This window comes from Seriola aureovittata, chromosome 19 (assembly GCF_021018895.1).
Source record: "Seriola aureovittata isolate HTS-2021-v1 ecotype China chromosome 19, ASM2101889v1, whole genome shotgun sequence".
In the NCBI taxonomy this organism is placed as follows: domain Eukaryota; kingdom Metazoa; phylum Chordata; class Actinopteri; order Carangiformes; family Carangidae; genus Seriola; species Seriola aureovittata.
In genome coordinates this window covers 185,609-212,555 of record NC_079382.1, presented here as the reverse complement: position 1 = coordinate 212,555, position 26,947 = coordinate 185,609, and the positions used below count along the sequence as shown (strand labels likewise).

General features: G+C 41.2%; 1 protein-coding gene across 1 annotated transcript; it reads right to left on the bottom strand.

Annotated features, from left to right (window-relative positions):
* Positions 1–1,659: 1,659 nt before the first annotated feature.
* Positions 1,660–23,275, bottom strand: meis2b (Meis homeobox 2b). The gene is made up of 13 exons (XM_056405634.1): positions 22,919–23,275; positions 22,397–22,629; positions 21,457–21,598; positions 21,298–21,348; positions 21,072–21,122; positions 20,849–20,995; positions 18,560–18,674; positions 10,991–11,130; positions 8,101–8,177; positions 6,693–6,751; positions 6,479–6,568; positions 5,457–5,553; positions 1,660–2,956 (listed from the first exon to the last, which is right to left on the bottom strand). Exons 1-12 carry the CDS (start codon positions 22,928–22,930, stop codon positions 5,495–5,497), a joined length of 1,176 nt encoding a protein of 391 aa, XP_056261609.1. The 5' UTR covers positions 22,931–23,275; the 3' UTR covers positions 1,660–2,956; positions 5,457–5,494.
* Positions 23,276–26,947: the final 3,672 nt, after the last annotated feature.

The following is a 26,947-nucleotide window of genomic DNA, read 5'->3' as shown; positions in this document are numbered from 1 at the left end:
TTTGTACAGATTGAAACGAGAGGAGTGAGGTTCACGCACCAAGCAGCAGGCACATTAAAAATTTCTCCAGGAATTTTCTAGTTATTATTATTATTATTGTTATTATTATTAATAATAACAATAATAATTAATAATACTAATAATATTTCTGTTGTTGTTTTTGTCATATTAATTGCTGTTATCATTAATAACAGTATTACACCTGTCAGTATCAATGTTATTATTACATTACATTACGTTATTATTACAACCAGCGCATTAATATGCAGCTGTTCCTGGTCTCTCTCTGCTTTGAGATAACGTATGAATATATACGCAAACACAGAGACACACAAACACACATATGTGTGTGAGTGTTCGAATTGAGTTGAATATAATTTGCTGATTCTGTGGTACCATTTTTGAGGCAGATTTCTTGTATTTGAAAATCTACTTGATGATAAACCTGATTCTTTTGACTGTATTTGTGTTTGTAGTATTTCTATAGAATATCACCATATTTAATTTAATAATGATATTATAGAGAACATTGATGCAGTGGTATCATGCCTAATGTTTGAGTCAGATGTGAGGCTCATTTTATATTAGTGTATATACAGAACCTGTAGTGACTGTTCTTCATTCTATCCATTTTTCCTGTTGTTGGTCAGTCTCCATAATAATTCTGTAATATTATGTATGTATAATATACAGTGACATTATTGTAGGCTATTGTATTTGAACGGACTGTACATTAACACAGAGCTTGTTGTAATGTTTCTGTATCTAAACCGACTAGCAGACACTGTTCTGCTGTGCTGTTGTTGGGCGGGATTGTGAGTAAAAAGCAGAGTTTGTGCATCATGTGATGCATCTTTCTGCGGGAGCTCTGACCCATATTTCATACGGATCGTGCCTGTTTCCGGCAGCCTTCACAACAGATTTATGTTCAGTCGGCAGGGCTGAATGAATCAGGCCTGTTAGAGAGGAGCCCCAACATCAGCCCGTTCTCCGTTTATTCTGTGGCCTATGATGATGAAGGTGATTTTCGTTAGTGGCATTACAGGATCCAGTGAAGAGTGTTTTATCCGCTGAAAACATGAACCAGAGACTCTTAGAAAATCGAATTATCAAGTCAAACAATGCTGCAGACACGGAGAGCAGGAACCAACCAATAAGCCTGCCAGAAATTTTTATTTTGATAGAGAAGAAAGTCGATTCACTGATCATATGATTTTATTCGATTGCATCAAGCCAGTCCTTCGTTAGCAGAATATTGTTTTACATGCATTTTATTTGTTACCATGTAAAAAGCCACAGCGGAGAGAGAGGCCCGGCGCTCCTGGGCCCAAGGCTCGGACAAACCCCGGCCTGCAAGTCTCCGTTTACAGCTGCAAGTCGCTGTTTGATCCGAGTGACGATGATAACGGTGAATGTGACAGAAAAAGAGAAAGAGAGAGATGTTGTTTATTAGATGACAGTGTGACAGCAGCTGAGGCACAACCACGCCTGTCATCGGACTAATTCTTCTATATAGTATTATTATTATTATTATATTATTATTATTATTAATAATAATAATAATAATAATAATAATGATAGTGATTAATGATATGAATATATATATATATATATATATATATATATAACATTATTAATAATAATAATGTTATTTTTATTTATTTATAAATTGTAAATGGTAGGTTATAAAGTCAAATCTTCCAGGTTTTAACTCACAGAGCGCGCGATCATGTCGGTCGGTTGTTGTTAAAATGAACATTTATCAATAATCATAAAGGCTGAACTGGAGGATCGTTACCGGCTGACAGTGATTAATGAGACGCTTCATCTGTTTATTATTTTCTCCTGAACGTTGGAGACAAAGAAAAAAATATCGGTGAAAACCAGGAAATGTATTCTTCTGTAGGAATCAACGGGATTCTTCCTCTATTCTGTATTTCAATTTTGTCTACATTACACACACACACACACACACACACACACACACACACACACACACACACACACACACACACACACAGTGAGTAAAAGCTGCCGCCTTGGCTGATTTTGTGTCTCTGGCAGCTGGGCCATTCATCATCCCTGTCACCATCCACCCAATAAGAGCAGACAACCGCAATCGAAGTGGAGCTACGTGACCTGCTCCACAAACTAACGCGGTTGCTTTAACAACTGTGTCCGCTCTGACCTTTGTCCCTCTAATATTTATAATAAAACTCTGTTGCTTATGTCTTCCTCGGGTACGTCTTTATTTTGTTGTAGTGCAGACCCGACCTCTCCTGTAGTGCTACCAAACTATTTAAAACATTGTACAAAATGGACGTGAGTCCGCCTTCTAGTCATGGTCCCTTAGCCTGTTCAGTCACAGGTTTTAAGAACAAGTGGATTCAAACGAAGACATAGGTGCAGTGGAGAACAGAAACAGTCACATCATCTTTCTTACAAAACCTTTTAAAACATGTCGGTGAAATTCATCTAACGTCTAATGATCACAAGCCAAACATGGACAGAAACAGCCAAACGAAGAGCACAAATCTATACACAACGATTATACGTCTCACCGACTCCACACGTGCCCCACAGTGTTGTGTCCTGTGAAGAAAGGGATGTGATGGGGCAGAGCTTTAAAAACGAGAGAAACAGGGAGCTTCTTCCCCCGTCGTAGAAAAATAAATAAATAATTTAAAGGAAATGGAGGAGACGTGTGACACTGCTTCCTTTCTCCCTGCGCGCCTCGCACCCTGTCTCTTTTCACTGTAAAGTCCAAGTCTGTGGGGCGGCCTCTCGTGCAGGAGTTAGGCGTGCCCATGGTGATCCTGTACACCCGCGCACCGTGCGGGCTCGGGCAAGGTGAGGTGGGAGTGGTCAGGTGGGTGTGACGTGCAGCTGCAGCAACAGCTCCAGATCTGAGCTCCACTGCCTGATGGAAGAAGATCCCTGAGCCAACCATGGAGGCCTGGACAAAGGGACAGAGGACAGAGGGTCAGAGTACAGAAAGTCAGAGGACAGAAGATCAGAGGACATAAAATAATAGGACAGAAATCAGAGGACAAAGGGTCAGAGGACAGAGGACAGAGGATAGAGGGTCAGGATGTCCCCACCACACACCAAAATGACTTAATGACCTAATATTAAACCGGATTAAGATTTTTCTCCTCTGGTCCAGAATCTCATCAGTGTAGTAAAAATCGAGCCTTTCTTGCTGATGTGTTAAAATGAAAAGATCTCAAGCTTGTACTGAAGCTCTAATCACATCTTACAGTCATCTCTGGTCATCAGCTGATTTACTGTAAGTATGGAACTTATTATTATGCAATACTTCATCCAACCACTGATGAAGCCCATGGGATGCAGTTTAAAGCTTCTTTGTACCTCTTTGATCTCTGACTTCAGCTCAAAATCATTTTATGATTAGGAACGTGATCCTGGCTTCGTTACACTTCCATCATGTTGAAACCAACTCTTCCTCTTTGACAAACAACCAGTTGAGATGTGCAAGACACAGTTTAATAAAACATATGGTGAGACAGCTGTGTTGAACAGAGAGGAGATTCACTCATGTTTTCCAAAATGACTAAATGTTATGGCTCAGGCTTTATTGTGCATGAACACATGACTCCAAACGTGGAGCTCGTCCCTCTCTCAGTGCTCGGAGATTTACTGTCAGTCAGCAGACGCTCTCACCATAGACGAAATAGGGGAGGCAAAAAATGGCTGTAATTCTTCAGCTATTGTTCAATGAGAAATATTGAGATTAAACACTCTCCAAAAACATATAGGCAGCATTTATTCTTGCTGGAGCCATCAGCTCTGAGAGCATATAAGATCCACACGTATTTGTTTATTATTTATTATTTTGTAGATGAAGTGTCTCTATCTGCTCTTTCAACTTCATTAGCAGAATCAGGGGAATTATCAGACAGGGAGGATGGGGCTGTGTTGCCGAAAATTGGCCCCGGTGAAAAAAAATGAAGTAAATGCAGCTCCTATTTACATATAAAGAGCTCTATTAATCAAGGTAAGTGTCATTACAGGGAGGCTCATTGAGCAGTGGAGAGTGGGTGTTAAATAAAATTCTCCGTGCTCCGGTGCCTCCGGCAGCCGATACGTCTTGATTTGAGAACTGTCAGCAGTGTTGGGGAGCTGATAGAGGCTGGAGGGGGAGGGGGGAGTATTATCCCCATTTGTAATCAGATTGCAGGGGGGAGAAGAGATGGAGGAAAAGAAAAATGTAGGAAGAGAAGGTTAGAGGGATGGAGTGGAAAAGAGGAAGTGATGTGGAGAGAAATATTTGTTTCCCACACACAGAGAGAGACCAGGTAGAATAATTTTAACTTTATTCTAATGGATACAATATCCCATGGACAGCAGAGTTCAGGTGATCACTACAGTCTCTTCTCTGTGATGATGATTTATTACAAGTTAGGTTTTATTTTCCTTGTTTTGTCCCCCTTCCTTTTCCCCTTACACAGGTTTCTATCTCACCTGCACTTTATAAAATATTTGTATGTAACTGCCATAAAAATATATTTATATTGCCATTTGATATGTTTTGTTTGAACACATTATTTAAGTTTTTTATTTTATGATATATGATTATATAATATATTTTCTTTTATTTGTATTGCCTCTATGCAGGATGTAGGAAGTAAGTTTGCACGTGTGTTGCAAAGAGACACTTTATTGTAACATTTTCCTTCAGAAAAACAAATGAATGAAAGTTAGTTTTCTTCACCTTAAGTTAAAAGTTGATGCACCACCTGTTTTTACGATATTTTGGTCTATTCATTTCCTCTTGGTCATGTGCAGCCAGTGAGGTGTGTTTATTTACTTGTTTATGTGTTGTTGTGTATGTTTATATTTACGTTTCTGTAGTTTAGTTTAGTGGGTGATGATGGTGCCGTTAGATGTGCAGAAGATGAATAAATCCATCAGTAACAGCAAATCGTGGTATTATCTATTTCCTGGAGGGAGTGCCACATTATTTATAATGTTTTATGAAAAAAATCTGATCAGTCACTTCAGCTGTAAATAAAATTTAACATCACAGATGTTGCTGCTGTTTCCTTCTCTGCCCTGCAGGACTGGTCTAAACTCTGGTGGAGAAATAATGAATCATATCTTAATCATATTTTAACTGTAGACCACACACAGGTTAGTAAAACGTCAGAGTTGTTGTACTCAGCCATCAGTTCATCACAATGTTGGACACAGGTTCATTCTGAGGCTCATTCTGAACTGACTTTTGATGTCACTGACAGAAATGATCAAAACTATGGATACAAGCCAAGCTGTAATAAAGCAGAATGATCCTTTAAGTAAAGGTTGAGTTGTCTTAAATCAAACAGAGACACTGTCATGAGATGTATGAATTTGTTTCCAGCATCAGCATGACAATCTTTAGACTGTGAAGAGGAGGAGGAACAGAGACAGGTGGAGGAGAGACTGAGACGTACTTCACCCTGTTGTTCAGGCTCGCCTCACTGGAGTGGATTTACATGTAGTGCCACTGCCCATCCATGCCCATGTTCATGCCCATGCCACCCATGGGTCCTGGAACGAGACATAAACACAGTGTTCAACAGCGACAACATGACGAGCTGATGCTTCCATGATAACAGACCTTCAGCCACACTGTTAAAGTCCAAAGGTCATCCTGTTCTTTAGATCATGTGATGACATCATATGATGACATCAGGTGATGACATCATGTGACCACCACCTCACACTGGGCCTCTGAATGAGGCTGAATAAAACTATGGAACTAGTAGAATTTCAGGCGATGTTCACAGGTTTAAATTCAAATGTTTAAATTATTATTGTTTGATCAGAATTATGTATGTTTTTCTGTGTGTGTTAATGTCACTGCCATGCGGAGCATTAATATGAATGCTGGTCTATGTAAAAGCAGAGAAATCACATGACCTACACAGTATACAGCATATGTCACTTTAATCTTTATCTTAAGCTGAGAGTTTAAACTAGTTTACACTCTTCACTTGTTGGTTTTAGATTTGACTGTACTGAGCTACAATCGAAGATTTCTCCTCTATAAAGTTTTACACACACATGCTAATGCTGATGTTGGTTGATTCTGCAAAACCACAGGATAACATTAGTTAATCAAAGGAACATCTGTGGCCCAACTCTGTCCCATAGGACAAACAATACATAAGAACAGACAAGGTGAAAGAAACAAATACTTCCAATGAAAACTCAGTGTGGTTCAGGTTCAGTAAAGACTGGGGCTCTGGTTAAATGAAATACTTATATTAATTTCTGGACTGTAACAGCAGGTGAACTTTGGTTGGACGTGCTAAACCCCCTGCACCTCCACCTCCGTTGTCTGTTGCTTATGCTGTACAGCCATCATCTTGGAGACTGTGCTACAGAGAGTGTATGAAGCCTAAAAAGCATCATTCTTGTGTTTGACTTGTTTGTTTTCAAGGATTTGATACACGTGTGGGAGACTGCTCACCTCCAGGTCGGAGACCCATGTGCTGCTGCCCATCAAGAACGAAGCCTCCCATTGGCTGGCCATCCGGACTGTAAGCTGTACCCTGACTCACTGTGAGAGGAGAAACAGAACTATCAGAGTAACATCACTCTCCTTCAGACCTCCTCCTACAGTCTCATACTGTCTCCAGCTGATCTGGATCATCTAGTTCACTGACTACTGGATGAGGTTTTACCTGCTCTGTTGGACTGGTCAATCATAGGCTGGACTATTCTCCTTCTTGCATTAATAAACCTGGAAACAAAGAACATTATCGTGAAAAAAATACACATTCTGAAAAGCTGACTCTGATTCTTCAACATGAAAACTCAGGGGTCACTTTCTATCTTTTGAAAGTCTCTCATAGTCTTTTTCAGGTGTCATCCTGTTCCTCCAGTGACAGAGCAAATTACAGTCACTAAATAAGGCCATGATATATTACCAAAAGCCTTGGAAAAAAACTAGGGTGTAAACGTTGAGTTTAGATTTATTAACATGCTCATGAGTAAAAGCTGAACAAGAATTTTAACATTATAATGTTTTCAGATTTGTGTCACTGGTTGTTTCTGAAGAAAGAAATTCATCCTCTAAAACATCACATTTGATTTGGCAGCTTCTGGAGCAGTGGGACCTCACTGTGTCTCCAGGGATCAAACTAATAATCTAGTTTATTCCTGTTGACATAATCTGGGGCATTAGCACAAAGTCTCACATCTTCAAATCTATTGATTTGGGTTTAGCCCTGAAGCCTCGGGCTGTGGTGGGGCTAACCACTTTGCCAATGTTTGGCCATTGATACAGAGCACTGAGCCTGCAGGCTTTGATATCTGTGTTGGAGAGAGTGACTGAAGCCTGTACTCGTGTCTCAGGTCTGATGGAAACTTGATACACTAAACAGCAAACTGTGGGGAATTTCAGAGTGGGGTCAGAGCAGCATTATCATCATAAATCCAGATCTGAACCCTGCCAGTGGAACGAAGACATGTAGAACTAAATCTAGAAGGTGAGGTGGTTTGATTGGACCTGCCTCTTACTGAGATACGACCAAACATGCTTTAATCCATCGTGTCATAAAAACAAGGCTGTGAGGAGGAGCTGGTTTCTCTCCTCTTTATCCCTTCATTCACTGTGGTCACTACACACTGTGTACCGTTATTACACATGTTCAAGGACAGGTGATGTCCGAAATTATAGGGAGATAAACTTAGTGTTAATTAATTAACTAATTAAATCATTGGTGTAACTTAGGGAAATGAAGGATACATTTTTCAAAAATTTTATAATATAATAATATTTAGTGAAATTTAATACTTCACACTAATAAACAACACAAATAAACTCCAACCAAAATAATAATAATGATAGTAATTTGTGTTTTTTGTTCTGTATTTCCACAGGTACTGATACGTAGTTTTCGGTGGTTATATGAGCACACACTGAAATCCAGCATTAAATATGTCGGCTGGTTTGACCCTTCTGTGACTGTGACAAACCGAGATAACGATATGAACTTTATTAAAACATGTTCGATGGAGCACAGGCCTGGACTTTGTGAGGGGGTGAGAGCAGTCAGATTTATGTGACAATCTGCTTTAGAGTCTTACCAGTTGTTCACTTGAAGAATGGTGAGGCCTGTATCCTGTGCTAACTGCTTCTTCTGCTCCTCTGAGGGGTACGGGTGCTGTAACAGACAAAAAGATAAGACAGTCAGTGAGTAAAACTAAATAAATGTCAAGGCCTGCATGTACAGAGATAAGTGGCCCTGAAGTACACGAGAACTCAGGAGATGGACTCATATTTGGTCTCTCTCAGGCCCAGTCATTCCTTCAGATGAGTGGAGAAACAGTGACCACATTTTGGCCCTGAACACTTGAGGCTGAAAGCGCGTGGCATTGTGTGACAGTATCTGACATTATTTGACATTGGCTGACAAACGATCGGTTGGGACATAAAGAGGCACAATGTTGGCTTTTGTTTGCCCCCACCACCCCCCACCCCCCACCCACGTCACCCATCAACTCCTCCCCGCTTCGCTCCACCCCCCTTCCTGTCCGGTCCGATCCCTCTGTCGACTCTGTGTGAGACAGTGGGAGGGGGGCAGCAGATGGCAGACAGAGGTGACCTGTGCTCTGAGAGCAGGGTCGGGGGCCTGTCCCCATTCTGTTGCTGTCAGACCAGCAGCCGCCTGTGGTCCTCAGTGAAGGATGAGCTTCAAGCATATATATATATATATATCATTACACTTGCATATGCAGACACTCATAAAAGACACACACTCATGAATATACCCATGCAACCATGCACTGTACATGCAGTGCACTATTGACTGATTAGCAGTACTGATCCTCCAGATCAGCTTCACTGCTGAAGTCTCTGAACTTTCCTGGAGGCTCAACACCATCCATCATATTCCCTCATGGTGTTTGATGATGATAGTGGAGACTGCTGTCTAACACGTTGCTCCAACACCTCCCATAGTTCACCTGGACTCAGATCAGGTGACTATGAAGGTCATAGCATATGATTCACATCATCTTCATTAGACCATCATTGACCCCTGTGACCTGAAGAGACCCCTCCCATCAGGATAAAGGTGATCACTTTGACTAACTTTGTATTGATCTGCAGTGACCCCTCCCCCTGGATCCCCCTGCAGCAGAACAGAGCCAGTGGGCCCCCTCTCTGTGGGGGTCCAGGGTTTAGACCTATACCATTTTCTTGGTCACATCCATGATCACATCCTCAGTCGCCTGTTCTTCTTCCACGTCTCACTAATATCCAACCCTGTTCACCGACGTCTGTCCCATAGATCTAAATGAGGATGTCACTAGTCTCTATTGCTATGGAAACACACTGATGAGCATCTCTGCGACTGAAGCTCCTGCTCCATGTCCCAACGTCTTTCAGAGTCACTCAGGTATATATTATCTGTTTAACTGTACCATGTAGCGCAGCTGTGTGGAAGCTTCTGCATCTAGATTCAAATACAACCCACAAACAGAGTAATGCACAATAACAATAGTGAGGAAACAACTTGTGCACACACACAGAAGTTGATATAGACACACAGACGTGCACTGTGTGGGATAAACATGCTCTGTTTTAGTACTACAGTTCCCATGATGCTTTGCTTTATAATAATAATAATATAATAATAATAATAATAATAATAATTTTGATATACTGTCTCTGAGTTAGCTACACTCAATCAGCTGTGTCAAACATTTATCTATTTACCACCATTCACCCCCAGTCCCACTGAAGATCTTGCAGTTCCTGTTTGCACCAACCACGATGACCACAGGTCTGAAAGATCTAAAACGTGTCTTTTGTATGTACTTGTAATAAACATCAGAGAACGTTCAGTTGATTCCAGAAGAACAAGGCTGAGACAATTTTTTTTGTTTACACTCATAATAATAATTACACTCATAGATACATGAGCATCACATATAAACAAGTAATGAAATCTTTTATCTCCACTGACACAACACTGTGACCTCCAGTGGATCCGGGTTTGCTCCTCAAACTCAAACTGTGGCATGGATCTCTCACTGTGGATAAATGCAGGAAACCAACAGTTACGACAGGCTAATGGCCCCATAATGAATAATATAATGAATCCAAACCTTTCACAGCTGCTTTGTCCACAGTCTCCTCAGAAGGGGATATTTTAAGGGTCTGCAGAGCACAGAATACACGACAAAAGCAGGAGGCTACGGCTGGTGGTGTACAGAGCCCCCGCCCCCCAGTGGCCTCACACTGAAACGTCTGACAAAACATAATCCCACTCCTTTCACACCCTCAGCCACTGGTGAATGCTTGCTCGCTTGGGTGTTGCAATAGGCCTTTCAAGGGCCAAAGTCCCCTTGCACTCTCTTCATGGGCACATCCTGCCACGGCAAACACTTGTGCTTAACAAATTAGGCCTGAAAGGGGATGGGGAACAGAGAGGGGATAATTCAATTATCCTCCTTTTTTATCTGGAAAATCTAAAGGTGGGCTGTAGAAAAGAAGGGATTACTCCAAGTACAGGACCTGTGTGGGCTTTTTACAAACTAAACAACTGAGGGGTTGCACCACATCTAAGAGCGGCAGAGGCAGAAAGGGCTAGGAGGAAGCGGCGGTGGTATCTTTTGGACCTTGATAAAAGGTAACGCTCTCTTGGTTGGGACTTGCTCACCCCCTCTCACAGCACTGTGAAGCAGTGCTGCTGCCTCTAAACAGGAGGCTTCTGATTTCTCTACAAACGGAGTGGGTTTCAAAAGGACCTTCACACGTTCGTTCTCTTACAATAGAACAAAGATGAACTTGGTTTCAAGATGCTTTTGGGAAATCTAGCCTGGGCTCATTCCTGGGCAAAGACAGAGGGGCTAGGGTTAGACAACAGTCATTTCTAGCATTATGTGAGGACAAATGTTGTGTTTGTGAATAAGCTACAGCTGGATGTGGCTCATATGGAGAAGCAGCTTCACAAGGTACAGATTCTCTTACCGTGAGGTGCTGGAACAGCCACGCCCTCATTATGTTTGTGGCCACTTTGGGAAAGATGCCTCGTTTCTTCTGCCTCTTCTTGTCCTGGTCGTCCTCGTCTCCCGTGCCTGGTGATGCCAGGCTGTTGTCGAGGCCGTCTCCTGTGATCAGAGACAAGAGGAGCATGAGAAACCTTTAATGTGGCCGTGTCGCCTTCATCCTCCTCCACAGAAACGTGCTGTGAAAGGGGAGACGGAGGAAGATTGCCTTCCTCAGTGGCACGGCAGCACAAGATTCTTCCTCTCACCTCTGCTTGACTCCCTGGCCACTGGATAATGAAAAGGAGTTTGTAGTGTGGGAGCTCAATAAAAGCAAGAGCTATTAATTCAATCTGAGCCACGCATTTGACATGAAGTAATGAGTGCAAGATCTGTGTGCCTGACATGAAATAATGAATGTTCAGACTGCAGTTGGACTCAGTGCCATGTACTCATATTTATATGTGACCTCTGCTAGAAATAAGACTAATGATTTCCTTATAAGTAAAGGATGAAAAAATAAAAACAGAGTCTGGGCTGTGAACAATCCCAGCATTAAACCCTGTGCTGTTTGAAGTCAGAAGTCAGGCGTTCGCTCGGGGTACTGAGGTAGAGTGACTGGGTGTGGTTGGGTTGGTCAGTAGGACATGAAGCCATCATCCTTGTGCTCTCATGTGATCACTGACCCCCCTCCCCCTCACCAACAATATTTGTGTTGGATTGTGTGCAGCGCAGCGGCGTGCCGAGCTCTGGATCCTGCCATTAGCAGCATGCCTGTTTGATTTCGGTAGGAAGCTGCTGTGGATGGAGATGGGAGGCTTCTTCTAAGCTGAGATTTCCGCCCCTGCCAGATAAGTCTCTCCATCTCACTACACAAGGGGCACTCCCATCCCTTTCCCTCTATGCCATTAATTGTGCATCAGCCGAGATGATTTACTTTTAACAGTGGTGGTTATTTTTCTTGCCCTCTGGGCAGAGAAGCCTTGAAAGCCTGCCTGGAGGGCATGTGAATAATGCATCTGAGAGACTCCTCCCCAGAGGCGGGACAGAAACCCTACTTTTCTTAAGATTTGCCCAAGCATGTCTTTTTGTTTTTAGAGATGCATCAATCAAACGCGTCTATATGAGCCATATTCATGCATAAATATTTCAGCTAATGAATATTGACATTGAAAAGGATGAGTTCTAGGGTCGGGTGCTCTGGGGGTTGTGGGAGTTTTGACTGATGGTGTCCAGCCCTGACTAACAGACACAGTTCACACTGATTGTCCTCCACTCTGTGCTTCGTCCTCCACCTCTCCTACTGTTTGTTGGTCAAGTTACTTCTTTCTGGGGGCAGATTCACTCAGGTGGTGGTGGTAGGGGTGTTATTAAAATCACTGTATTCATTGTATTATTGTATTCCTGTCTGATGGTATCGTACTGTGTGTATTCTGTTTCATGTTGTTCCAGCTCTTCAGATCTTTGAGTCTTTTCTAACTTTGACATCTCCATAAATAACCAGAAAAAAATTTTATGAAGGAAGAAGAGGAGTTTGAGGACCGTCCTCTCTCTTCTGTAAATGCTCTAAATTCAATGGCAGAGACACTAAAGTTCCACTGTTGTTAATTTAAACTCAACCTGGTTCCAGAAAAACTGACGTGTTCAGGTTAAGACAGAGGATGTCTGAGACCTCACTACATACATCAGTGATTAACAGAATAGAAACTCTTCAATCAACACATCAGTATGATTGAAGAGCATATAATCTATAGAATTCTTATATATTCTTTATATTCTTATATATGCTTATGTAATCTATAGTATACATATCTTCTTATATATTCTTTATATTGTTGTATATTCTTATGTATTCTTACATGATCTATAGCATTGTACATTCTTTATATTGTTGTGTAATATTATATAAACAATAGTGTTCTTATATATTCTTCATATTCTAAGAAAATTTCTGTAACACCTACAAGAACGAAAAGAAAGAAAGAAAGAAAGAAAGAAAGAAAGAAAGAAAGAAAGAAAGAAAGAAAGAATGAATGAATGAATGAATGAAAGAAAGAAAGAAAGAAGGAAAGAAAGAAAGAACAAACAGGACTGGCTTGGCCTAATTATATCTAAGGAAGCCCCCTACCCCCCCACCCCCACCCCCACCCCCGTGTGCAGCAAAGAGGGGAAGCCGCGGGGCAGATCCTCTGCTACACTAATCTCTTCTGACTGTTCCACGGCAGCTCAACTGATCTAACCAGTGTGTGACGGTGCAGTCTCAAAGTCGTACACCCATGCTAGTCTCTCATGCCCCCTTCACCTCGCCCGGCTCTTCTCTCTCTCTCTACCCCCCACTCCCCCCACCCAGTCCACCCACCATGGAGTATTGACCCGGGGCTAAGATGAAAAACAGAGAAAAAGCAGCACCCTGAGATATGAAGAGAAGTCTTCCTGTCCTCTGTACTTGAGCTGCTCTCACACATTTCAGTCATCTTCATACTGTTTACACTTACGTCAACCAAAAGCCTTCAACACATTCAGAAGAAGAGAGACACTGTCAATGCTGCACAAACTACGTTTACTGATGAATGAGGCCACACACTTTTAATTCTGCAGTAGGCTCACACTGAAACACTGGAACCTGAACCTGCTCTGACTGTCTGCAACAACAACAACTGTTACAACTATAACAAACACTTACACTGAGGCTTTGACACAGTACTGATCATTCTGTGTGCCTTACACACTGTAGTCTCTTCTTTTCTCTTTCTTTCTTTAGTTCATTCTGAAAGACTTCTTGAATTATTATTATTATCAGTATTATCATTATTAATATTATATTGTACTTCCTCCCATCCTTTTTAATTTCATTTAGCACCAAATTTCATTTTATTTTTTCTGATACTGAAAATCTAGTAATGTATCTGTCCTGCGTGTGCTTACATATCTAATATTATTATAATTACTACCTGCTCCTCACTGGAACTGGTTCCTTATATTAGATGGTATGGAAATGGGGTAAACAAAGTAATTTGTATTTACACTTAACAGTTTCTCAACATGTAATTATGTTAAAGGTCCTTGTAAAAATATTCTTTTTTTTTTCTTATCTACATCTTAAAAAGTCCCTGAAAATCTGCCTGTGAGATCATTTGACCTGAGTCTGACAGTTTAAATAAAATATGGAAAAAAAAAAAAACATGCTGACATATTATCCTGTCTGTCAGTCAGTACATTTCTTTCCGTTTGTTGTTTTTTGTAACTGAGCTGTTTCATCTCCCTACACAGTTCAGGCTTTCTTTGACTTTGGTTCTGTTCATTTTAGACGTCAGATATTCTTGACATTTGAAAGAGTATGTTTTGAAATGTAGTTGGTTCTCCATCTGTAGCTCGCCTGTTACGCTGGCTGACGTGTCCAGAAAACAAAGTGTGGAGCATCTAGCAGAACTGATTGCTGCGCTCCCAGCTGCATCAGTGATGCAAAGCCAGCACGGCCCATCTAATGAGCTCAACAGGGCTCTGATCCATCATCAGTGACATCTCGCGGCTCCTCCCCTTATTAGACATGATACAAGACTCTAAATGGAGCAGTTGAAGGTTTCCAAAACATGGGGAATCCTCTGTGTGAGGAGCTGAACATGATGATTAGAAGCTGCTGATTGGAGATGCAACTGTTTAAAGTACATGCTGACAGCAGCAGACAACAGTAAGAGGTGCTGTTTGACAAACTATTACTGCAGGGCCCAGAAATCCACAGATATGTGGACTGAAGAGGGTTTCTGAATCCAGTGAAGGGGACCGTTTCACTGTCAGGTGATTCATCAGATTGGAAGTGAACGTTACACACCTGACTCTTCATTTATTACACAGATGACTAAAGTAGACTACAGATGAGTGTCATTTGGGCAAATGGAGAATTTACAGCTAAAGGCAGGAAACCTGCTGTGTTTCTTTATGACAAACCTTCATTTCATACAGTACAACTGGAAAAATACTTTCTCACTTAGATCCGGAGGTGAACAGATTTTTTTGTGTTTAATAAAAATCTGCAGTAACATTTTTTTTCAGCTACTTATGGTCTGTGTGCAGGTCACACCCTCCCCTCTACAGTCACTGATGGGAACATACATGCTGTTTGCACTGTGGACAAATAGCCAAACAATCGACTAAAACAGCTGCTTCTTACAGTCCTGATCATTTGGTGCCATTCAAAATCTATTCAGAGATGTAGGCTGCACAGTATTATCAAGAAACAAGAGTTTAACCAAAAGACATCTTCTCTTTTGTTTGACAAATTTGCTGCAGCAGCCTCTAGATGATCACCCAATGAGAAGAAAACAACATCAACACTGTGTTCCCTGTGTGCTACCAACTAATTACAACTAGTGGTCACACAAACCAGGAGCCAAGCATCAGGCTGTTGCATGTGCTGGGTCAGTGGGCCAGCTGCAGTCATATAATTGAACAGGATTGTGGGTGAACTATACAGTAGCCCTGTGGCTAACTGTAGCTACTGTGGCTAACTCATAAAACAGGCATTCAGCTGTTGACTGGCTCTGTTTCTTCACTAGAAAGCCCTACCGGTGAGAAAAATTCACAGTAAGACTAAATGTCATTTTTCAAATGTGAGCACAGATGAATTCTGCTGACCTCCACTGTGCTAAGGGTGGACACAGAACCAATGTATACACACCAGCAGAGCTATGTGAAAACATATGACTATAATGTGTTCTGGGTGAACTGGCCCTTTAAGAGTAAAATATGTCCAGTTATGAAATATGTAGATGATGTCTTCTGTCTTTCTCTCCACGCAGTCAGCTCTTCCTCTCTCTCTGTCTTTACCTTCTTTGTTAAATCAGGTCTGAGATCCTCGGTGTGCCAGATGCTGCAGGGATATTAGCCCACGGTCTCAGTGACAATGTGATGTCATTGGCATGTCAGCACCTCCACCTCGCCTCTCCAGGCTCTGGATGTGACAAAAAGATGCAACACATCCTGTTCCTCACATTCCTCTTCTCAACACCAGTGTGCAGGATCTCTCTGAGTCACCCCCACTGCCTTTTGTTTTATCGGGCTCTTTGTGATGGACATTTCAAGCCTCCTCCTCCTTCTCCCCCAGTTCCCTTTCCAAACATTCCTAGGAGAGCTCAACCCCTATAGCTGTGGTCACCAGCAATCCCCCTGGGGGTTGAGCTATCAAGGACAACCCTCTCTGCACATCACACAGCTTACAAGTCAACAACCAGAGCCTGGGAGCTCACAGAGGAGCCAAACCAGTAGTAACACAGATCCTCTACCTGTGGTTAGCACAGTGCCACCACCTCAGTGCTCCCACATGACAGTGGCTTTTAAAAGGTTTCCTCAGAGCATGGAGGCACAGCTGCTGACAGCTGACTGCAGATGCACTTCCTGTCCTCTGTTGATTTTCAGAATCATCATATAGTGTCTTCTTCCTGCGGCTGAGCCTGAGATTTCCTGTGTCATAAGTATTTCAATGTTCTCTCATGTTGTTCAACAAGGTGAAAATCAGGCACAGTGCAGAGCAGCTGTGAAAAGGTCAAGTGGATCAATTAACAATCAACATTGTCATTAACATGAGCGTGTTCCATCAGCGTACAGTGTGGTTGTGTTTGACCAGCTCAAAGCACTTAATGAAGATTGTGGTCTTGGTCAAATATTGAGAAACACTGATTTGGTCTTTGGCCTGAAAGTTTGATGTGTCAGGGTTAGACCACCACCTCATGACTTTTGTATGAGAACATTACATATCCTGAATCAGCCAAGACAAACCTGTCAATGAGCAGCAGGAAGTAATTGTGTTGTCAGAGCAAACTGAACATATCACCAGAGAGGAGGGAGGACACTCTGGGATTTGGAGGCAGACCGCGGGAGGGTGGAGCAACACAAACCTGGCAGGCTGTTCATCAGGTGCATATGGACCTAATCTGAAAGATTTTTTATTTTAAAATGAAATCACAGAGACATGTGGGTGTTCCCTGTGTTCACTCTCACCATTGACCATCCTGTGATCTCAATATCAATGTGATCATGTCTGTATGAAAACGATTGCAGCTGTATGGAGGCCATCTACCTGGTCCAAAAGGGATTAGCATGATACGCCTCGACTGTGCTTCCTATCCTTTCAGGTTGTGTGTTTGACTGAGAATAGACCTGAGGCCCGGGGAGAAGCAGCAGGTAGCATGCAGCAGATCCTGCTGCAGCAACCACAGCTCTGATCATTCTGCCCTCTTCTTTTCCTTTGTTCCTCATACATAAAGTGCTCTGTCCTTACATCCCTACAGGGGGCATTCTGCACCCCCATCCTCTATGCATTCTCTCCCAGGTCAAAAGGGCAGGGACCTTGGGTTTTCCACCCACTGTTGTTTAAAAAAAGCTTTAAGGAAAGAAGCTATTCACACACTGGTCTTTCTCAGCTCGCCTCAACACAGTCCTGGATACTGAATGGGTGAATTAAAAATTTACCATGCATACATGTCTCACTCTTAGTGTATGCTAGCTGAAATGGAGAAACCAGGATTATTTTCCAAAGCAGATCCAGAACCCTCGGTCTGTTTCTGATTGTCTCCTAATCTCTTGTCTTGCAAAGCATCCTCCTATTGTTCTCATCAATGCTCTGCTCATTGATGCCTGATGGGCAGAGGGTGGAAAGTTGCTTTAAAGTCCATTCTATTTTTGCTGTGGCCAAAGGGGAGAAAAACAAAAACAAGCCATAAAACCCTTATAGCCTCCAATTAGCACATCAGAAATCGCATTAAGAGAAGGAGCAGGGCTGGATGGTTTCAGAGGGCGAGGAAGCAGAGAACAACAAGATCTCAGCACTGACTGACCTGGAACTGAGAACCCATACAGGTTGTAAGTCAGGGAGCCACAGGTCTACATTAATACCCCTTCTGCTGTTGTTACTTCAAGTCAAACCCCACTGTGTACATTTAAAAATGCACCAACCAGCACTACAGCTTTCTGAGAGTATGACCTTTAAGAGCATCAAAGGACACATGTTGTACATAACACAGCCTGGATGTTAGAAACAATGAGGACCTAAATCCTGAACAATTATATTTTCTGTAGCTACCAGGACTGAATTCTGGTGGCAAACCCTTCATCTGTTAGTTCTTCTTATGCTGTAAAACATCATCAAATCTAAATATACTCAATCTAAAATAATCAACTTATTCAGTTTGTTAAGTCATCTGTTAAATCATCCTCCAAGTCATAAAAGCCTCAGTCTCCTCAGAGGCAGCTACAGCCTGCAGTCCTCCTGGTTCATGCTGAGAATGTCAGTCTTTGAAAATGGCTCATAAAGATCAAATCAAATAAAAACTCAGCTCCTTTTAACAAATGTTACTCAAACAGGTCTGAAAAAACTTTTTCCAGACTGATTGACAGTTACAGTAATGTCCTCACTACATTAATGATCTGTTTTGATCAGTGTAATGAAGAAAGTGATTAGTGAAGTGATCAAATGATGACCCTCCTGTCAGCAGGCAGCAGAGAGAGGTCACAGGAAAGTCAAAGCTTTGATATGGAGGAGGACGCAGGAGGCTCTTACCGAGTTCACTGGTGTTGTCTCCACTCTGGGAGACGTGTCCCCCACTGGATGGTCCCGGGGTGCCCACGGAGGGTGTGGAGTGGGCGTCGTCCATGTCTCTCCAGGACGCTGGGTTCTGAGAGGTCAGGGAAAGTTCCACACACCAGGGGACAGGAGATAAGGAGAGAGGAGAGGAAGAGAGGAGAGGGAAGAAATAGATGAGGAGGGTCCAGTAGGTCCAGTATGAGGTCCATTATGCAGTTTCCCAAGGACACAAAGACAGCTGTGTGGCATGATTAACATAGTGAGGAGCCAAGTTGTCAATAACATGACACAAGAGAAACATTACCATTCTGTTTAGTTAAGACAGAGAGGTTTAAATCTGGAGTTGAGAGTTCAGCAGGCCTGCAGCATGTGGACCCTCCTGTGTCCTGGTCCGTCTGAGACCACGGCTGAGGAGAAACCCTGTATTTATGGGGCCGAACAGCCTGGCCACTCAGACGGCTCTAAGCCCAAAACAAACAGCAGATCTCCCTCTTGAGTCTCTGCGTCAGCTGTTTGCCGGATGGCGATCAGATGAAGAGCACAGCAGATGACAACAAGAAGTGTGGGGACAAAGGCGCAGTGTGAACGAGGCCCCTCAGTGATGAGCCTTCTTTTCTTATCCAGTCACACAATGATTACAACTCCTCAGAACACAGCTCCTGAAAGAGACGCCATGTGTGTGCGCGTTTATCAAGCTAATGAAGGTCTTATGTCCTTACAGCCCATCTGTTCAAACCCAGGTAAAAGGAGTGGAGGGTCCATGGTGTTGGATCCACACACAGGTGAGGACTCACTGTGAACACATTCCTCCACCAAATGACCAGCAGCAGCCAAAACGAGCTGTTCCCTCCAACATGGCAGAGACTGAATGTTGGTTCAGCACCGTCAGGTCAAACTGGGTCTTACATTATTCATCTGCTACTTCTGCTATCTTAACAAAGACAGCAGCATCCTACAGACTCATGACCCTCTACCAGGAGTGAGCTGACAGTTTACATCAGGAAAGGACTGAGAGAAACAGACATTTAATCAGAGGAGAGAGAAACCAGATTCAGGAGGCTTCAGGACAGTTGACTGTGCATAAACGTCTTCAGGTACATGCTGGTCTAACCTTCACCTGTCACATATGTCTTTAGATTAGTTTCAGAGATGTGTTAATAATATCACATCGCTGCGGTCAGTGGACCGCAGCGATGTGATATTATTAATACTCTCGATCATCTTTTAAGAATTCAACTCAATTAGGCTTTTTAAATGAGGAAATAATCGAATTTACCAAATATCAGACACTAGCAACTGGACTCAAATCCAGTTTTACTTGTTTGATTGTTTTAATTTTTTAAATAGTGTCGAAAGAGATTTCCTTTCACTCTAGGTTTTTTTTTAATGAGTGTCAGTATCTCTGCACAGGTTTGAACCAAATCATATTTTATAATAATAAATGATAATTATAAAATATATGAAGATAAAATTCTTTTAAAAAAGCATATGAAATTGAACCTGATCAAGTGTAATCACAGAACAGGATTTTTTCTCTGCCCTAAAAACATCAACTGTCAGAGCTCAGTGTGAGGAGTCACATTTTTAAAACATCACATTGATGTTAGGCATTATCATGGTGCAGGTACAAGATACACGCACACAGAACTGTTTATGATTGTAGAACCTGCAGCAACATGAACAGCTGAATGTTGAGTGTCGTTGGTCCATGAGACTCCACTGACACATGGATGAGTTACAGAGTGTAAAACTATAGACTGTAACTCTGAGTCACCATCTGAGTTCGCATCTTTCTAAATGAACACAGGTTCAAAAATAGGAAGCGGTTTTGTGAAGCACACAGTAGGGTAGCAGCCTAACAAAGTCCCCCTCCACTTGAGCTGTAATAATCCTATTGCCTGAGAAAAAAACAGTCTGAGAGGGACTCTGAAGCCGGACAGCAAACACAGCACTGGCAGCTGCAGCGTGAAGATCATCATCATCATGTCCATATCTCATATGTACATATGAGCATGTTCTGTGTGTGTGACAGCAATTTGCACATCATCCATCAACCAGCAGCGTCATTCATTTATTCATTCATTCATTAATAAGTGTGTGTGTGTGTGTGTGTGTGTGTGTGTGTGTGTGTGTGTGTGTGTGTGTGTGTGTGTCGCTTGAAAGCTGTGAATAACAGAGGGGAGGATGAGACCGGACCAGGTACACAGCTCTTATCCAAAATTAAAATCAGGGCTCCTTCAAATTCGTGAGGTGAGGTTAACTCACGTGATCTGCCAGGTTCGTGGAGGATCCTGAGAGGTCGTCGAAGTCCGACTTGCAGACATCTCGCTCCTCTATGACCAGGTCAATCGGCATTTTGCCTTTGAGGCAGCTGATGTACCGGTGGCAGAAGTTATCACAGAGCTCATGGACCTGCGGAGTCAGTCAGAGCCTTTAGATTGAACTGAGCTAAATTATAAAATGTGAAATGAGTGAGAGAGAACGTTACCTTCTCTAACTCCAGCAGATGAAACCGAAGCACCTGAATCGCTTGAATCATCTGAGACAGATAATTTGAAAATCAGTCGCTGTATGAAAATTATAATGACAAACATCATACAAATATGATTTTCTTTCAGAACAATAATAAAAGTGTCTTTAATGTATGAAGTTGCCTCAGGCCAGTCTGCGGGTTCACGCTGCGCCCAGAGGCCGGGCGAAGAGGAGGCCCTCACCAGGTTATCCAGCTCCGGGTTGGAGGAAAATAAAGGTTTTTCTGCTCGGATCTGTGACGTGAAAAAACGGAGAGCACATCACACTCACTTTCAATCCTTCAGTTGGTCCCAGGAAAGAAATTGTAGCCTACTTCCTGTATTTGTAGCACTTGTACTCACCTGTTTTGCAAACACGGCTATGTCTTCATTGAAAGAGTCGGAGGAGCAGACGTCTCCTCCCGCCACCCCGGGCTCTCTGGGCGTGCAGGTCGCCAGCTCGCACTTCTCGAACACCAGAGCAAGCAGAGGGAACAACGGGTGGCTGCAGCACAGAGGATGGGCCGGTTAGACTCTCTGTGAGGCCTGGACATGAACTGTTAACTACACCCTCTGAGATTTCATCTACAGAAGCTGCCCATAACGTTTATTTAGTCCTTCTTCGTGCATCGGAACTAAAGTCATTTCACAAACACCTGACTCTCCGTCCACTGTGCTGAGATCAGCTGCTTAAATATACTTCACCTGCATCGATGTGACTGTTATTGTAAAACACACATTTCTATGTCACAGCTGAAATAAAAACGTGGTTTTGTATTTATGAAATAACAAGAAAATCAAAGACGTTTCATTTATTATTATTATTATTATTATTATTAATTATTTCTATCAGCTAACAACAACAATAAAAAGCAAGAACTACAACCACAACGATTCCTCTAATCTTCTTATTATTATTAATATTATTATTGTAAAATTGTATAATGACATTTTTTCTTCTTCTTCTTCTTCTTCTCCTCCTCTTATCAGCATTATCATTATTATTATAATCGTTATAATATCGTTTTTGTTCTATAATAACATAAAAATAATAACAGTAATTAACATTATTATTATTGTATATTATATGGTATTATTCATAATAATAACAAGTTATTACTATAATTGTTGTTATTATCATTATTATTGTTGTATAATAACATTATCTAAAAATAATTATTTTATTTATTTTATTTTAATAGTTCAGTTATTATTATTATCATTATTATTGTACAAATATCAATATTGTTATTATCATTGTATAATAATAATATTATTATTATTAACATTATTATATCCACACCCGTAGATCTGGTCCTTGTCTCTCTTCAGTGCGTCGTTCACGGCGCTGCCCATGCTGCTCGGCATGATGTTGTGCGGCGCGTGGGCTCCGTAGTGCTGGGTCGGGTGCGGGGGCGGCCCGTGGTTCAGATGGTGGACCTGGGGCAGGGGTCGGGGAGCGTGCGGGTCACCGTACATGGAGGTGGGCACTCCGACTCCGTCCATCGCGCCTCCGTAATGAGAAAGCTCATCGTACTGAGGTGACAGTTGCAGGGGACATTAAGACATGGACAGGTGGCGGGAAAAAAACAAACTTTTCTGTCTAAATTAATAAGAGAAAACCTGGGATAGTGTTGGTTTAACCGCCAACAGGATCAATGATTTACTGGAGTTAGACCTGGAACCCGTTCAACACATGAGCACAGTACAACATCATCTTCCTCTTCGTTTGTCTGCATCACATTTCTCATTCACACACCAGCCTACAGTTAATGAATCTGTCTGAAGGATGAAAAAATATGTAAATGAATGAAAAGAGACGCACCCTTTGCGCCATCTCCGTGCGCAGTTTGCAGCCGTATAAAGAGAAGTTTGAAGAGGAGGAAAATCCAAGAAGAGATTATAATCCGCTCCTGTTCTGTGGAGTCACTGAATCCTGAACTAAGTGCACGATGATGTGAACAATGCAGAAAACAGCTTTGGTCCTCCCGTGAGCGAGAGCGCCAAAACACACACTGACAGCCGGCCGAGTGCTTCCCAGCGCTTCTTCAACTGAAGGATCAGTGATCTTGTGTAACATGTGAGGGTCTGATGGCGGGGGCACTAACGGCACTGACGGTCCGAGGTCAGTCTGCTCTCACTCTGTCTTCGTGTCCATGTCTCGCGCGCCGACTCGCTCACTGTCCGCTGGTCTGCTGCGGAGCCGTTTATAGGCTGATGACGGAAGGTGGAGGAGCAGGGTGGGTGCAGCCAGCCCCGGCCTGCTAACAAGTTAGTGTTTTCAAACTTTGTCTTCCGGTCATTGGTTTCAAAATAAACCAGTAGGTTAACGACCTGTTCTATCGATCCTGTAGGAAAGTGTGTCGGCACCAAAACGAAGCGCACAAACACAGTATGAAACTGTGTAAAATGTTTAATGTTTACAGTTTTTCTCAATCGCTTTCATGTAGTTCTCACATCAGAAACATCATTCTCACAACTCTCAATGCAGTTCTCTAACAGTTCATTCATCATTTCCACACGCATTAGCATTTCTCATCGTATTTGTACAAACTTTCATCGTGTCCACACATTTTTTATGTTAATATATTGTGTGAATTTACATAAGCTTTTTTTTTTTGCTATTTTTTTGTGTGTGAACTGCTTTCACACATTTTCTAAACCAGGTCTCAATTTTTTTCAAAACTCTACACACAAATCAAAAAATTGCAAAGTGCCACATATCTGCTGCAAAATGAAACACTGCATTGAAAATATCATTAACACATCTAAAAATCAAGTATTTGCATCAAATCCCAAACATTTTTTTCATTAGCGTACATAATGATAAACCATGTTCTAAATCTAAAGCTTTTCTCCTCTTCCACAGGCTTGTATTTACATTTCCATACAGTATTATAAAGTGACAGTACAATAATCTGTTGAGAGGGGTTGAAATGTTCACAGTACAGTAAACACCAATGCTATTTCGAAGCAGAATATAGTTATTTTTCCAAAATGTTACTGTTGTAACTATAGTACATTGTTGTGTCTGAACATATTTTGCTCTTTTTTTTCTGCAGTTCTCTTTTTCTAAAGTCAGTCTAGTTTTTATCAAATTATAAAAACATTTGATGTCTAAGTCTTGAAGCTCTGGTGAAAAGGTTTAATTTATTGGTGACATCGTTGTTCACGTGATTGACTGACATTGCATGTTTCGACACGAGATCAAGGTTTTGATTGTTTTAGAGGCTTTTGCACATTTGAATCGGCGTTATGAGAAATGCATGAACTGTTTAGAAAACTGTGAGAAAGATGTTTCTGATGTTTGAACTGCATCAAAGTGATTGAGAAAAACGGTAAAGTGAGGCTGATCATGTGTTTGATCCCCCCTTGAAACAGTGTTTGATGTGCAAAACATGCAGAAAGATAAATTTATGGGCTTTTAGTTCATTTGAACACTGAGCGCCTGTCCATAGTCTGTCAGCGCTGTCGAGCTTATGCAGCTAAAATACAGTCTGTCAGATGTCAGCATGTTGTTGAATATTGAACTGCAAGGGCTGGTGTGTGACCATGTTTGTGACTGTTCTCATAACAGACAACAGAGTCAGTGTCCACCAGGTAAGCGGAGGTAAAGAAACTCAGGGGCTGTAAAATGTTTTCACGTAATGTTATTGAAAGTTATTGTGTTCATGTAAACTGAGCAACACTAAAGTCTTTATTATTTCCAACATATGTTGGCTTCATACGTCAGTTAATGCAAATTAAACGTCACATTGTAAAACTGGAGAATATGCTTAGAGTTGTGTTAGAGTTTCAGACACTCTGAAATCTGTTCATTATATGTTATATGTTTATTATTTGTGTGTGATGTCTGTCTATGTGAGATGCTGCTGCCCATACAGAAATGTAATATACAACATATATTTCCAAAAAATAACATCAAAAGTGATGTCACCTATAAGGTGATTTATTATTATATTTTATTATCACTTATATACATCCTCTGATATATGGAAATATCAGTTTATAACATGTATGAAATACACATAATTGTATATGTACATATATTAAAAATATCTATGATGAATTTTTACATGTTGCAACCATATTTGTTTGTTAGGTTTATAAAAACAACATATACAAATTCTATATGTTTTTATTATTAATTCGAAACATGTCCCTTCTCATTCTGGGCAAGTGCTTTCAGACTTTTGGACTGTACTTTATATAAGATCAACATATAGATCAACAATAGGTTTTATATATCATTTTTATTTTCTTTCACATGAACATATATCATATTTGCTTATGAGAAGAGATTATATTCTTTCACTCAGCACTTGAATTTGGATAAAGAATGAATGAACAATAAAGAAAATCGGCCGTAAGTATCTTTTTTGAGGCTGAAGAACATTTACCAACCAAGTGTGTAAATTCTATGAATATAACATATAACATAAATACACAAAGTTTCATTATGCCCTCCTCCAGCGGACACTTCAGATGAGTAAAGGTGTAGGGTGGGGTGATGTCAGCAGACATCTTGACGGACATCCTGCTACTAGGACTGCTAGGACCAGATCAGAACCAGGATTCAATACACCCTGACTTGGACCATGCAGGAACTATCTGCCTATACTTTGTCCTCAGCTATGCCATCTTTTCTTTACTTTCTTTTCTTTCTTTCTTTACTTTCTTTTCTTTCTTTATTTTTTTTTCTTTCTTTCTTTACTTTCTTTCCTTTCCTTTCTTTTCTTTTGTTTCCTTCTCTTTACTTTCTTTATTTTCTTTTATTTCTTTTCTTTGTTGTTTTCTTTACTTTCTTTTCTTCCTCTAATTTTTTATTTTCTTTCTTTACTTTCATTCTTTTCTTTCTTTTCCTTCTTTCATTTCGTTCTCTTCTTTTTTCTTTTCTTTTCTTTCTATTATTTTCTTTCCTTTCTTTTCCATTGTTTCTTTCCTTTCTTTCTTTTCTGTCTTTTCATTCTTTTCTTTCTCTTCTTTTCTTTTCTTTACTGCTTGTCTTGTCTTTCCCCTGTGATACAGGTGAGTGTGATACAGGCGATGTGTGCCATACAGGTGAATATTATACAGGTGAGTGTCATACAGGTGACTGTCATACAGGTGAGTGTCATACAGGTAAATATCATACAGGTGAGTGTCATACAGGTGTTGTGTGTCACACAGGTGAGTGTCATACAGCTGATGGTGATGTGTGTCATACAGGTGAGTGTCACGCAGGTGAGTGTTTTACAGCTGATGTGTGTCATACAGCTGATGTGTGTGCTCACAACAAGATCTCATTAAATCACTTCAGCGTTTTTATTTTGGTGTTCCAAATTGATTTGACTGACAACCAGACCTTTTTACATTATAATAATTTAACTCTTAAATCACTGAATAGTGAGCAAACTGAACAGCTGTGTGAAGCGGTTGACAGAATCCACATCAACACAGGAACATTAGAGGAATATAACAGCAACTCTGTGAATTGTCTCCACACTTGTTGAAATGAATTAAAATGAAAAACACATGTAATAAAGTCACACTAAAATAATAATAAGATCATGTAAATGATGCTTTTTATTTCCTGATCGCTTCTCTCTGTTTCTTCTCTTTAATGCAGAAGTGGAATATTTCCAGCATGTTATTTTTTGATCAGAAATATCGTGCACACTTTCCTTTGATATGCTTCATGTGTGAATTATTAAAGGCATATATTTGAATTATAAATACACTAACTATAAGGAAACAGGCCAAACATGCACCATGCCCCAGGCTACATCTCTCCTCATCGCATATCATTTCCATGTAGTCTCTCAGTGTTTCCTCCTCTCCCTGCTTTCTCCTCCTTTGTGTTTACCTCCCCCTC

Bases quoted from the DNA above. Each gene is read 5' to 3' on its own strand.
- meis2b (XM_056405634.1), bottom strand. The intron at 8,178-10,990 runs GTAAGAGAATCT...TGTCTGTTACAG, and splicing joins GGCTGTTCCAGCACCTCACG to CACCCGTACCCCTCAGAGGA. The intron at 6,569-6,692 runs GTAAAACCTCAT...CTCCTCTCACAG, and splicing joins TGACCAGTCCAACAGAGCAG to TGAGTCAGGGTACAGCTTAC.